The following is a 14,345-nucleotide window of genomic DNA, read 5'->3' as shown; positions in this document are numbered from 1 at the left end:
GGCAACAGGAATTTTAAACTGAAAGGTGGGAACCACTCCTTTCAAATACCTAGGTCTCTCTATTGGTGCAAACCCGAGGAGAAATTCGACGTGGCAACCAGTAATCGAGATAGTGCGAGCCAAACTGTCAAGCTGGAAACACAGGAAATTGTCCATTAGAGGTTGGCCTTGTGTTGCACAGTCGTAGAGAAATCAGTGTTTCGGTCAGTTCTAGAAGTAGTTCCAATACTGGTTTGTTAATCTGCTAGTCGTTCTCGACAGCATAATGGATATATCAAAATAGAAGGCTTTTGAATCATGCAAATGAGAAGCTTTATCCAGTGGCCAATACAGTGGTCAGTTCCCCCGTTTAGTGTCACATTAAGTCATCTCAAGCTGTCGACGGGTGATCGATGGATAATGTATTTGTAGTTAATAATGTTGGAGATATTGGTTGTACTTATAGAGATCTAATCGGGTCAGGAGCTTTGGTTTTAGTCTGCTGCAATGTATTCATCGAGATCTAATTGGGTCAAGAGCGTGATTCAATTATATAGCGTGATTCAACTATGAAACAAGCATGGAATCAGTTGTTCAACATCTTTTATGACAACAAAAATTCTAGGGCTCTCTACCTAGATGATCAGTGGTTTTTGCACGTTTATTTACCATTGATTTTAGTCGTCTTTGCTTTATATTGTCAAGCGTTTGACTTCATTCTTCTACATTTTATGCTTTGGTTGTGTATTTTACTGTTTGCAGGCTCAAAGGAATAAATCGAGACAAATCAATGCGAAGAAGTACAAAAAGGGGAGTTTCGAAGAAAGTGAAAAATCAAGCTACATGAGGTCTGACACGACCACTTGTGTCACCTGAAACTGACCGTGTTAGGATGAAGCGTGGTCAAGAAAATGCAACAGAGATGAAAGTCACGGGGCTGACACGACTCGTGTTAGCAAGTGTGAGATCTGGAAATTTTCAGCATGTTTCTCATCGTGACAGGTGTGTAGTATTTTGATCATAAATAGAGCGTCGTAACTCCGATTGACGCGGTTCCGGTGGCAAAATTTCGCTAACGAAAAGGGCTACAACTTTGATGAAGAACTCAAAGCCAAAATATGAAGTTATGGGCTGACACGGGCCGTGTTACCTGACACGGGCACCCGTGTCAGGAGGCTTGGGAGAAAAAAATAAGTTTTAAGATGACAGAAGTCTGACACGGGTGCCCGTGTTGGCTGACACGGCCCGTGTCAGCATGTGACGCTGATTTTATGATTTTTTCATATTTTTTCCATGGGTTAAGCTGTGGGGGTATTTTGGGTACTTCCAACCAACCTAAGTGAGTATGCACTATATAGAAGAGTTTTAATGATGAAAAAGGGGACTTTTTGGCAAGGAGAAGACAAGACTGAAGATTGGAGAAAACAAGGGTTTGGGAGAGAAGAAGGTCTTCATGAACGGAAGCGATTGAAGATCAATTTTCATCTCAATTCTTGTAATGTATCTATTTTATATTTTGTTTTCTTTGAACAATATGAGTAAATAAATCCTAATGCTAGGGGGTGTCCCTGATTTGATTCTGTAATGATTTTGAATTCCTGAGTTCATCAATAGATTTGTTTTCTTATTCAATTTAATTGTACAAGGTTTTTATGCTTTCTTTGTCGGACCAACAAGATTGATTTACGGTTAATAACCAGCTGGACAGCGGTTGTTAAGGTTTTTGTACGATTAAACTATAGTAGATATCACCTAGGACTAGGGATACCCTATAGTTACCGGTTAACTCTTGATAACATAAATGCTTGATTTCATCATAATTCTCTAAGGACTTAGGATTTAGGATGAATGTTCAAAGGTTTTCCCACTAAGGACTTAGGGGAAAATAATCTAAAGGGCGGTAATTAAAGGTTATGAACTTGTTGAAGAGATCTAAATCCAAGGTTATTACAGGAACAATCACACACTATACCCCTAGCATAATACTCGTATTTGTCAAAAAGTCAATTTACTTTTCTGCTTATTTTAATTATTGTTTAGTCACAAATTGCAAACACAACCCCAACATTAGTTTTTGTTTAATTAAACTACAATTTGAACTCGATATTATTACGCAGTCCTTGAGATCGACATTCGGGGAATTTCCCTATTATTACTACAGAGGCAAAATAGTACACTTGCTATTTTACCGATCAAGTTTTTGGCGTCGTTGCCGGGGACTGCCAAAATATAGAGTTTTAATTTTAGTTCAATTGAAATTTTGTTGCTCGTCAGCTAAAATTTTGTTTTAAGTTTTTGTTTATTTGAATTTGATTTTATTATAAAAAAAAAAGAAAAAAAAGGTTGATTATTTTTGCTTCATGAATTCTTCTATACTTTGCTACTAACAAATTGTCTGAGTTTTGTAGCTATGTATTGTTTTGATACATTGCCACCTGTATCTTCTGCATGTTGGTCGCCTGATTCAGGAGTCACCTTGGAAGAGGCGACTAAAATTTTCAAAGCATATAAGAGGGAGGTAAGAATCCTTATGAATGAATGTAAGGAAGCTAACTTTTATCCAGATAGGTTTATTTGGAGAAAGTTACAGTTGGAAGAAGAGTATGTGGAACCAGAAGAAAAATGCTTAACATCAGATGAAGAGGATGCAGTAAGAATAGAAGAATTTGAGGTAAAAAAGAAATATGGGGAAGAAGAAATAAGGAAACTTGAAGATGATCGAGTTTTGGATAAATCCACAAATTTAACAATTTGTGAAGATGTGGACATCCAACAAGAAAATTTTCAACAAAAGAGTATCCCCAAAAACTATTTTTACAACAAGGCAGATGAAAGACAAGAAATTGACAAAGTATTGGAAGACATTTATGCCTTGTTCAATAAAATCAAGCTGAAAAGGATTTGGGAGCAACATCATCGGTACTTTAAGTTCACGGGATTGCTACCAAACAAAAGAAAGAAAAAAGATGATGTGTTCTTTGTGTCATATATGCCACCCTAACAAGGGGAATGGATCGTCGAGCCATGCGACGTTAAACGAAGCGCTTCGTGGGAGGCAACCCATGCTTTTAACAACTTAGTTTTCTTTTTGTGTTTGCTTGTTTTTGTTTCAGGAAATAAAAAGGGGGACTTTCTGGTGAATGCTAGGAAGCTGCAGTTAGAGTTGCACTACCCTCTGTGAGTCACCCCTCTCGGGCTTGTTCTGAAACATTGGGGCCAATGTTTAGTTCAAGTTTGGGGGAGGATTTACTCTTGCATTTTTCTTTTTATGTTTTTGTTATGATGTGTAAAACCAAACATTGAGTTCTTCCCAAATTTTGACCGAATTTTTAATTTTTGTTGAAGAGTTTTGATCTTAAAGAGCGATCGGGAATAGTATATAGAGATGAAGGGAGGATTGTTTGAGGACAGAAAGTTCGGAATAATGTGACAAGAAGAGGTTTGTTTAAACACCCTTGGTTCCCTAAAAGAAATACGAGTCTAACGTGTAGATTTGCACCATAGTACTTGTCTCCTGAGAAGTACTTCTCGAGTAGTTTATTGATACAGTCTGGCATAATTCAGATTCACATGCATGATGACTCGTTGAGAAAATTTTTTTATAAAGTTGGCACCAGATGATGAAAAGGCGGTAAAAGGCAACCGACTCGCTAAGTTGGGTAACCCTCACCCGGTTATTCAGCCCAAAGGAGGTTGATCCCCAAACGTCATCCAAAAAGGACAATATATAACTGCAAAGTTTGAAAATTTCATCGGTAATTAAAAGTAGCAAATGTTGCTCGTTTGGTGCCAGAAAAAGAAAATAAAAAGCCTTGATTCGTTTCATGCATGTGATGATCATTATAAGAAATGCAGTGCCTTAATGTGATTGTCCGAATGAAAGAGGAGGAAAGTCGGAAAGAGACTTAAGTGCAAAGCATAGTTGGAGAGGTATTCGAAAGGGGAGCTTAAGGTTTAATGTTCTAGCAGAAACTCGTCGCGTCATGTGAATACCGAACCAACTGTCTCTTGAGCAATACAAACGGATATCTCACGTATGAACACCGGTAGGGGTGGCAAACGGGCATGCCCGCCCCGTTTAGGCCCGCCCCGCAAAATCCCGCGAAAAAATGGTGCGGGGCGGGGCGGGCATATTTGAGAGTGCGGGTCTAAAATCTTGCCCCGCCCCGCAAAAAAGTGAGGGCGGGACGGGAAAAGCCCGCGGGCATTGAACCTTTTAGGCCCAAAAATTGTAAAATTGTATGAAAAAACTCATGCCCGCAAAAGCCCGCAAAACAACGGGGCGGGGCGGGGCGGGCACACTAAAGGGAACGGGCCTAAAACCTCTCCCCGCCCCGCGAAAAAGTGCGGGTAAAACGGGCTTTCCCCGCGGGCTGGGCCCGTTTCGCCACCCCTAAACACCGGTGTGGCTGGAAGGTCATTTTCTCTTGTAATTGTCGCTTGAGGTCAAGCAACGGTTTAAGTTTGAGGGAGTTTGATTAGTGGTTTTTGCACGTTTATTTACCATTGATTTTAGTCGTCTTTGCTTTATATTGTCAAGCGTTTGACTTCATTCTTCTACATTTTATGCTTTGGTTGTGTATTTTACTGTTTGCAGGCTCAAAGGAATAAATCGAGACAAATCAATGCGAAAAAGTACAAAAAGGGGAGTTTCGAAGAAAGTGAAAAATCAAGCTACATGAGGTCTGACACGACCACTTGTGTCACCTGAAACTGGCCGTGTTAGGATGAAGCGTGGTCAAGAAAATGCAACGGAGATGAAAGTCACGGGGCTGACACGACTCGTGTTAGCAAGTGTGAGATCTGGAAATTTTCAGCATGTTTCTCATCGTGACAGGTGTGTAGTATTTTGATAATAAATAGAGCGTCGTAACTCCGATTGACGCGGTTCCGGTGGCAAAATTTCGCTAACGAAAAGGGCTACAACTTTGATAAAGAACTCAAAGCCAAAATATGGAGTTATGGGCTGACACGGGCCGTGTTACCTGACACGGGCACCCGTGTCAGGAGGCCTGGGAGAAAAAAAATAAGTTTTAAGATGACAGAAGTCTGACACGGGTGCCCGTGTTGGCTGACACGGCCCGTGTCAGCATGTGACGCTGATTTTATGATTTTTTCATATTTTTTCCATGGGTTAAGCTGTGGGGGCATTTTGGGTACTTCCGACCAACCTAAGTGAGTATGCACTATATAGAAGAGTTTTAATGATGAAAAAGGGGACTTTTTGGCAAGGAGAAGACAAGACTGAAGATTGGAGAAAACAAGGGTTTGGGAGAGAATAAGGTCTTCATGAACGGAAGCGATTGAAGATCAATTTTCATCTCAATTCTTGTAATGTATCTATTTTATATTTTGTTTTCTTTGAACAATATGAGTAAATAAATCCTAATGCTAGGGGGTGTCCCTGATTTGATTCTGTAATGATTTTGAATTCCTGAGTTCATCAATAGATTTGTTTTCTTATTCAATTTAATTGTACAAGGTTTTTATGCTTTCTTTGTCGGACCAACAAGATTGATTTACGGTTAATAACCAGCTGGACAGCGGTTGTTAAGGTTTTTGTACGATTAGACTATAGTAGATATCACCTAGGACTAGGGATACCCTATAGTTACCGGTTAACTCTTGATAACATAAATGCTTGATTTCATCATAATTCTCTAAGGACTTAGGATTTAGGATGAATGTTCAAAGGTTTTCCCACTAAGGACTTAGGGGAAAATAATCTAAAGGGCGGTAATTAAAGGTTATGAACTTGTTGAAGAGATCTAAATCCAAGGTTATTACAGGAACAATCACACACTATACCCCTAGCATAATACTCGTATTTGTCAAAAAGTCAATTTACTTTTCTGCTTATTTTAATTATTGTTTAGTCACAATTTGCAAACACAACCCAACATTAGTTTTTGTTTAATTAAACTACAATTTGAACTCGATATTACTACGCAGTCATTGAGATCGACATTCGGGGAATTTCCCTATTATTACTACAGAGGCAAAATAGTACACTTGCTATTTTACCGATCACTAGAGCAAGAATTTTGGAATGCTCGTATGGAACAATTTCCTGATGCCTTTACTGTCAACATCTAAAATCACTATCAGATCAACTCTTTAATGTCGGTGCTCCCATGTCGAATGAAAAACTCGTACTTCAACTCATCTTCGGCCTTACTAATGCATATGCAAAAGTCGAATCGCAGATTTGTCACTGAGTTTCTCTCCCCCCTTTTTACAAATCTCATTCCATGATTATCTTAGAAAAAACATTCAAGGCAAAGAAAGCAGCCACTTTGGTCAAGAACTCTACTTTATTATCCTCTCAAGATGATGTTTCAGCCTCGGTAGGTCATAATCGCATCAACAATTATAGCGGACGCAACAATAGTGCTCGTGATGACCGACACAATGGTCGCGGGGGTCGTGGCAAGGGAAGGCACAATGGTCGAGGTGGAAGTTGCTCTCAGCCGCAACAACAATAAAGGTTTCAATCTCTATTAGCAACAACTGTGGGAAATTCCACCATGTCCCTATCCGACAATAGGTGCGTCACATAAACAATACAACATACTTGGTCCTAGGCCTCTACAAGCCCATATAGCCCTTGCTCCATTGACTTCCACCAGCCAACAAGCACCACAATATTATGCTTCGACAGACATTTGGGCTGCTATGCACACTTTCTTCATCTCTCCTCCTGATGATCAATGGTGTATGGACAGCGGAGCGACTTCTCATATTACGGGCAATTGAGGTAACCTCACGTCTTATTTTAATATGAGTAATAATATTACTGTTGGAAATGGTCATAATGTTCCAGTTATAGGTTGTGGGCATGCATCTTTACCCAATTCCCTATCATTAAACAATGTCTTAGAGCATCTCCAATGGTGCTATCCATCTTTTAGTTCTTTGTGGGACACATTGAGCCACATCATCTTGAAACAACTCATCCAATTTTCACTCTGAGAGCATCTCCAATGGTGCAACTTTACATTTGAGTTCTTTATGAGACCCACTAAGCCACATCATATTAAAAGAATTTATTTAATTTTAACTTTAATAAAAATCTGATATGGGTCCCACAACTTTACCTCATAACTTGATTTGATTGGGTACTATAATTTTTTAGTTGTTGCATTGCAATGCAACTCTATTATGACATGGCAAATTTTTTAAATATTTAATTATTAAATTAATGGTACAGGTGGAGAACTCAATAGAAGAAACTACCATTGAAGATGGTCTAATGGTGCAACTCTAAAGAACTCATATTGGATCCCACAACTTTACTTTATATATTAATATTTTATTCATATTAAAAAATTTAATTGTAAAATAAAATTTAAATTATATAAACTAACATTACTATAAAGTAAATAAAATTCAAATTAAACTTAAAATCTAAAATAATAATTAAAATTAATCTCAAATACATGACATATAATTATAAACAATAAAAATAAATAACATCACATAATTAGTCAAATTTAAATTTCGCCATCTTCGAGTCCAAAATGTTCTTAAATATGTTCGACTAAATCTCCTTGAAGTTGACGATGAACTTGTTTTTCATGAAGACTTGCTCTTCTTTGTAGTCTTGTTGCAAGATTCAGACGAGGACCGTTAAATATTTCAGTTGTTGAGTTGTTGGTATCTACATTATCATAAGAGTAATCAAAATCACCTCCATATGTGTGTTGTTCAAATAAATTATTAAAAAAAAGAGTCGTTGCTGAACGTCACTTGCCCTTTTTATTATTATTTTAGTCAAGTCTACCGTTGCAATCCATTCCAACGATGACCATGTTGGAGAACTCCAACGGTCCAATTTATTGATGCAACATGCTCTAGCTGGCAAACCAAACGAAATAACACGACGCTGGATATGCTCTTACATGCAGTGAAACTTATAAAAAATATTGTTTTTGTCAGAAAATTTACAATTGATAATGATGTCCTTGTTGAATTTGACCCTTTCGATTTTTCAGATAGGAACACTTTTAATGAGATGTAATAGTTCTGGTGTCCTTTACCCCATTCCCACAAGAGAAAACACAATAACATCACCAACATATGCTTTTTCTGCTTCATCTACTGAGCTATGGCATAATCTTTTAGGATATCTAAAAGCTCCTATTTTAAATTCTCTTCATCGAAACAAACTTTTGCTATGTAATAATTTAAAAATGATTTGTTTTTTTCACTCTTGTCCACTTGGAAAACAAATAAAACTACCTTTTCAAAATTCTTTGTCAGTTACTTACATGGCTTTTAACATCGTTCATACTAAATTTTGAGAAATTTTTAGTTTTTTATCAGATTTTTTGAAGAGGTGCAGTAAATTTTTTGAAAAATTCGAGAGTCTAAATTTTTAATAATTAATTATATAAACGAAGTTAATACTATCATATTCTTTAATAAATTTGACATATTTTATAGTTGTTCGCATTTTTAAAAAGATCGACTATATTTTTTTTAATTTATATCGAATATTTAAAAATTCTAGTATAAAACAAATATGGTTTTATATCTGTTTTTCTAAACATTGGGCATAAAATCATTGTTTTGAAATCAAATTCTAATTTTACACCTTTTTTTTTATAAAATCAGATATAATCTAGATTTTATCCAGTTTTTTTAATTTTTTGGTACAAATCATAAAATTTATAACTATTTTTTAAAAAATCCCGATATTAATGGTTAAAAAGTGAATTTTGGGATATTTCCATAATAAAAATGCTCTTTCCATCCTTATATAGTCTCTCACATCTCTGAAAATCAAAATTTTTTTGTTCGTATTCGGAGATGCATTTCTGAACTCATTCAAAATCACACCAAAAAAACGTTGCAAATGAAACACCCTTATTTTGTCCAAAAAATTGTCCAGAAATACATCTCTGGAAGGATTCTGAAGATACATTTCAGTAAAATTGTTTCAGCTCAAACCTTTTTCATCCAATGTTTCAAATAATTCTCTCAAATGTGTTTACTTTTTTGTGCGCCCCTGAACTATTGTTGCCTTCTCAAAAATATATTTTATTTCTCTTACGATAATATCATACTTCCATTTTCATTCCGACCTTGTAAAGTAAGAAAAATCTTTTTTGAATATTGGTTCTAATGACGTAGTCCACGTGATAGAGATATGGAAAGCATTGGAATAGGTAAAACTACAAATTCTAAAATAGTATATAATTCAATCGATCAATGATTTGTTTGATGGTTTGTGTTTTCTCAATGATGTGAGACATAATTCAATGAAATATGGCTAGTCATCATTACAAGATTTGTTGTTAAGTCATGCGGTTAAAATAATCTTTTGATTTGGTCAGTTGGAATGCTTTAGAAAAATATGAGAACTTTACGAAGATGTATCTTCGAAATATTTCAGAAATAAAGATTAACTAAATTTACGCTGAAGAATGTAAGAAAGATACATCCGAAGATACATATCCGAATAGAAAGAATATACACTATTAGCACGAGGAAAATGCTCTTTTCACATAAATTATAAGTTGGAAAGAGCATTTACCTTAACATAATAGTGCTAGTAATGTGGGGTGCGAGGTAAAACTAACTAAATGGGTGTTAGATTAAATTCTCCATTTTTTAAAGGATGAGAGGCCCATTAGTTTTTCTTGAAAGGTGAGTTAATTGAAAAAAAAAAAAACTCAAAACCCTAAAACATATTCCAAAAAAAATCTCAAAACAGCAAAATTCATCATCTCCGCTAAATCCCTTCTTACATATCAGAATCAATCAAATTGAAGCCTCAGTGTTTTCTCAGACAAATCACACCGGAAAACGCATGCCTAGTTCGTCGTCCACCGCCATAACCAGTAAGAAACTCCCTCCACTTTTTTTCTTTCTTTCCGATTTCCATACTGCTCGTTCGAGGATACGATTCCGTCGCCGTTTGAGGCAGCGATAGTTACTCCTGCTAAAGGCAACGCACGGAAGATCGAATTCGCTTCGCGGCGGAGAAAACCTTGCTCCACCACCGCACCGCGATTCTTCAATTTTGTCATAAAACGTTGCGATTCACAACTTAGGTTTTATTAGATTTATTTTTCATAAACATAATTCCATGTGATTTTAACTCAAATTACTGTTTATTGAGCTTGTTTAATATAATTAATCTTAATTAGTTCTAATTTTCTGTTTTTTTTTTCTTTTCATTTTGTAGGGTTTTAAGGAATTGCAGTCATCATGCTAGGTTCATTACCTATACTGCCTCTACCGGCTCCTCCTATCGATGGAAATCTCGGTCCTCTCCCTGAGGCTCAACTCACTCAGGAGGAGGTAGAGGAAAGGAATGAGAAATCCAGCGTTGAGGAAGTTGCGCCGACATCGGTTGCCACACATACTAGAACTATTGGAATAATTCATCCCCCTCCGGATATTAGAACCATTGTTGATAAAACCTCCCAGTTTGTCGCTAAAAATGGTATAGATTTTGAGAAGAGAATTGTTGCTAATAATGCGGGGAATGCTAAGTTTAATTTTCTGAATTCGTCGGATCCGTATCATGCTTATTATCAGCATAGGCTGGCTGAGTTTCGTGCGCAGAATCAGTCTTCTACTCAACTGCCTGGGGATTCGGATTTACCGGAATCAGCTACACCTGCGCCGGCTACTGATAGTAATAGTAATGATGTAGTGATGGCTGAGAAGCCTGATGTTTCTGCCCAGTTTAGACCGGTAAGGAAAGTACTTGACCCCCCTGAGGCTGAGCAGTATACAGTTAGGCTTCCTGAAGGAATTACAGGGGAAGAGCTTGATATAATAAAGCTTACAGCACAATTTGTGGCGAGAAATGGGAAATCGTTTTTGACAGGATTGACAAGTAGGGAAATTAATAATCCTCAGTTTCATTTCATGAAACCAACCCATAGTATGTTTACATTTTTCACTTCCCTTGCCGATGCGTATTCAAAGGTTTTGATGCCTCAGAAGGGTTTGACAGAGAAGTTGAAGAAGAGTGTCCCTGACATGACAACTGTGCTTGAAAGGTGTGTGAATAGGTTGGAATGGGAGCGTTCGCAAGAGCAAGCTAGGCAAAAGGCAGAAGATGAGATAGAGCAAGAGAGAATACAGATGGCTATGATTGATTGGCATGATTTTGTGGTGGTTGAAGCAATAGATTTTGCTGACGAGGAGGATGAAGAATTACCTCCTCCAATGACCCTTGAGGAGGTTATAAGGAGAAGCAAGATGACGCCTATGGAAGAAGATATCGTTGAGCCAGGAAAGGAAGTAGAAATGGAAATGGACGAAGAAGAGGCCCAGCTTGTTGAAGAGGGAATGAGAGCTGCTAGTTTGGAAGACAATGATGAAGTGAAGAAGAATGAAGTCAGGGTTACTGAAGACCCTGAACCACCAATGAGGATTGTGAAGAACTGGAAGAGACCAGAAGACAGGCTTCCTGCAGATAAAGATTCAACCAAGTTTGTGGTTTCTCCTATCACTGGTGAACTGATTCCTATTAGTGAAATGTCAGAGCATATGCGAATTTCTCTCATTGATCCCAAGTATAAAGAACAAAAAGAAAGGATGTTTGCTAAAATTCGGGAAACCACTCTGGCACAGGATGATGAAATCTCAAGAAACATTGTTGGACTTGCTCGGACCCGTCCTGATATTTTTGGTACTACTGAGGAAGAGGTTTCCAATGCCGTCAAAGCTGAAATTGAGAAGAAAAATGACGAGCAACCTAAGCAGGTTATTTGGGATGGTCACAGTGGTAGTATCGGCCGTACTGCAAACCAAGCAATGTCACAGAATATTGGGATGGAGGATCAAAATGATGCTTCTAATAATGAATTTAAAAACCTTCCTGGTCCAGCTGCACCTCCTCCAAGACCTGGTATGCCTTCAATTCGTCCTCTTCCGCCACCACCTGGACTAGCTTTAAATCTACCCCGTGGTCCTATGAATAACATGCAGTATTCTAATCCTAACAACAGTGGCCTTCCAATGCCTCCACCCAGACCACCGGGCATGCACATGATGCAATCTCTCCGACCAGCTCCCCCTCCTCCAATGCAAATGTCCTCTGGACAGCATCCCATGATGGGTGGTCAACCACACCAAATGCATCCATCAATTCCTATGAATAACCAAGGAATTCCAATTCCTCCACCACCTGGATCTCAATTCACTCCTATTCCTGTTCCACGACCTTATGTTCCTCTCTCTCATCCTCCATCAGGGATGCCTATGATGCATCCACCACCTCCCCCTCAAGGATTACCACCACCGCCGCCACCTGAGGAAGCTCCTCCACCGCTTCCAGAGGAACCAGAACCCAAGAGGCAGAAGCATGATGATTCTGCTCTGATCCCCGAGGATAAATTTCTGGCTCAACATCCGGTATGCAGACTTACCAAAATAACATACATACTTTTTTTTCCTTTAATAGATAAAAATATCAATTGCACATGTAAATCACATTTTCTACCAGAGTTATAGAGTATTTACACTCATCCTATTTGCCATTTATTCTATACAGGGACCTGCTCGCATCAGTATATCTGTTCCTAATGTTGATGAAGGAAATCTCAAAGGACAAGTTCTGGAAATAACTGTGCAATCTCTGTCTGAAACTGTTGGTGGCCTGAAAGAAAAAATTGCTGGGGAGATCCAACTCCCTGCTAACAAGCAGAAATTGAGTGGAAAGCCAGGCTTTCTCAAGGACAATTTGTCACTTGCTCATTATAATCTTAGTGGAGGAGAAACACTCTCTTTAGCATTGAGAGAGCGTGGTGGTAGAAAGAGATGAGCATGTTATGTGCATCACTGTTCAAGAAGGTTTTTGTAATATTTGCGCTTCCTCATGAGGCATATTGATTCTTATACTATTGATAGACATAATGCCTATCTGCATGAGTTTTATGTTGAAAATTTTATAATTATTGTACTGTGATGCATCTTGAAGTTTTGTTGTTGTCTAAAAGACTGATGCTAATTATGGAATACAGATTTTTGCTCCTTGGCGCTTGTCTCTTGAGGGATATGGCAAGTAGTGGAGTTCCAATATCTAATCTGATGATGCCAAATTGTTCACATTTCTAATTAATGTTTTATTTTGCATTTCAGTTTTCCTTTTCTGAAGTTACTGATCTGTTTTTTTATTGTAGCTCCTGACTGTCAGGGTGGGATCATTTTTGTTTTTGCTAATTTCCGTCTTGCAATTATGAACATGAAGTGATGATTTAGAGTTTTTTTGCCTTAGGTTTTTTCTTGTATTGTATATGTGATACAAGAGCACTTTTGACTGTTGGTTAGAAGGCCACTTCTGCCGCCAATCAAGTCCCTTTTAACTGATGCATCTTGTTTGGGGTTTTACTTTTTAGTCATACAGTTTGTGGATGGTATTTATCCTTAACCTAGATTAGTGGTTGTGATGGTTATTGGTTTTTGATTTTGCTGTTTTATCATAACAGAAATAATACATGGACTTGTGGGAAGGCTGTGCAGCTTAGCCTGATGTGTCTTTGAATGGGACAAGGAAGGTAGAATGGCCTACAATTATTTCTAGCTCAAATCTTATTGAGATCATTTGCTTTTATGCGTGAGTTTTGTTCTGATGGCTGTTTGTGCATGCCGAGTTATTGTATAATGGAGCAGGTTTGGTATTTTAGTGAAAGCACTAATTGACATCTTTGTTTTTTGGGATATCATGAAATCTTACTGTTGTAAACCCCTTTATTTAGATCATTTAGTTATATTGGTGTGTCAGTTAACTTGTTTGAATTGGTGAAGATGGAAATGCGCCTAGTTTGAAATATAATTTTTGCTTTGCTTGATGAAAAACTTTCATGCTTTGCACTTGATTCATTTCATGAAAGTTGAATACAACTTTCCTGAATCAAAGTTTGATTATTATAGTAACATAAGCCACACACCATTAACGAGCCACCACCCAAACGTTTGAAAAGCACATTCTTCTTTCCCCTCTAAACATATTGTTCTTCGGTTAAACAATGCGACAGACAATAACTGAATATCCTGTCCTTTGTGAGCAGCCTTGTGAGACTTATCTTTTCAAATATCTTCCTTAAGTCTTCACCATTGTTTGTTTCATTATGCACTATCTTTCTATGTTTTGTGTGTTATCTGTTTTGTTATCATTTGGTGATGTACAGCTTCTGTTTGTGTATTTGCGCATATGAAAATATAGTATTTAAGTGGTTCATTTTTTTAAAATTCTTGTTCTGAAAACATAGCATAAAATTCCATATGTTCATTCAATATTTCATTGTTTGGTAAGTCATCACATGTTAATACTTAACAACCAACCGCATCTGGAAACTTCTTTTACCATATATTTCAAAGAAAAAGACTACACATTGTTCAAA

The 14,345-nt window shown here is 37.4% G+C and overlaps 1 protein-coding gene across 4 annotated transcripts; it reads left to right on the top strand.

Annotated features, from left to right (window-relative positions):
• Window positions 1-9,644: 9,644 nt before the first annotated feature.
• On the top strand, window positions 9,645-13,800 carry LOC131604005 (probable splicing factor 3A subunit 1). Of its 4 annotated transcripts, none has more exons than XR_009284594.1 (4): window positions 9,645-9,824; window positions 10,172-12,357; window positions 12,497-13,358; window positions 13,431-13,800. XR_009284594.1 is itself a non-coding variant. In XM_058876492.1 (4 exons), exons 2-3 carry the CDS (start codon window positions 10,195-10,197, stop codon window positions 12,764-12,766), a joined length of 2,433 nt encoding a protein of 810 aa, XP_058732475.1. In that variant the 5' UTR covers window positions 9,645-9,824; window positions 10,172-10,194; the 3' UTR covers window positions 12,767-12,795; window positions 13,431-13,800. The 4 variants fall into 4 exon arrangements, 3 of the variants coding, with proteins under 3 accessions (XP_058732475.1, XP_058732474.1, XP_058732473.1); XM_058876492.1 differs by having other exon boundaries at window positions 12,497-12,795; XM_058876491.1 differs by having other exon boundaries at window positions 12,497-12,795; window positions 12,966-13,800.
• The last annotated feature ends 545 nt before the right edge of the window (window positions 13,801-14,345 follow it).

This window comes from Vicia villosa, linkage group LG5 (genome assembly GCF_029867415.1).
Source record: "Vicia villosa cultivar HV-30 ecotype Madison, WI linkage group LG5, Vvil1.0, whole genome shotgun sequence".
Classification (NCBI taxonomy): Eukaryota; Viridiplantae; Streptophyta; class Magnoliopsida; order Fabales; family Fabaceae; genus Vicia; species Vicia villosa.
This window is presented reverse-complemented; position numbering and strand designations above follow the sequence as displayed.

Coding starts and splice junctions, on each gene's coding strand:
- LOC131604005 (XM_058876492.1), top strand. CDS start 10,195: ATGCTAGGTTCATTACCTATACTGCCTCTACCGGCTCCTCCTATCGAT. Junction 12,358..12,496: donor AATTTCTGGCTCAACATCCG/GTATGCAGACTT, acceptor TATTCTATACAG/GGACCTGCTCGCATCAGTAT.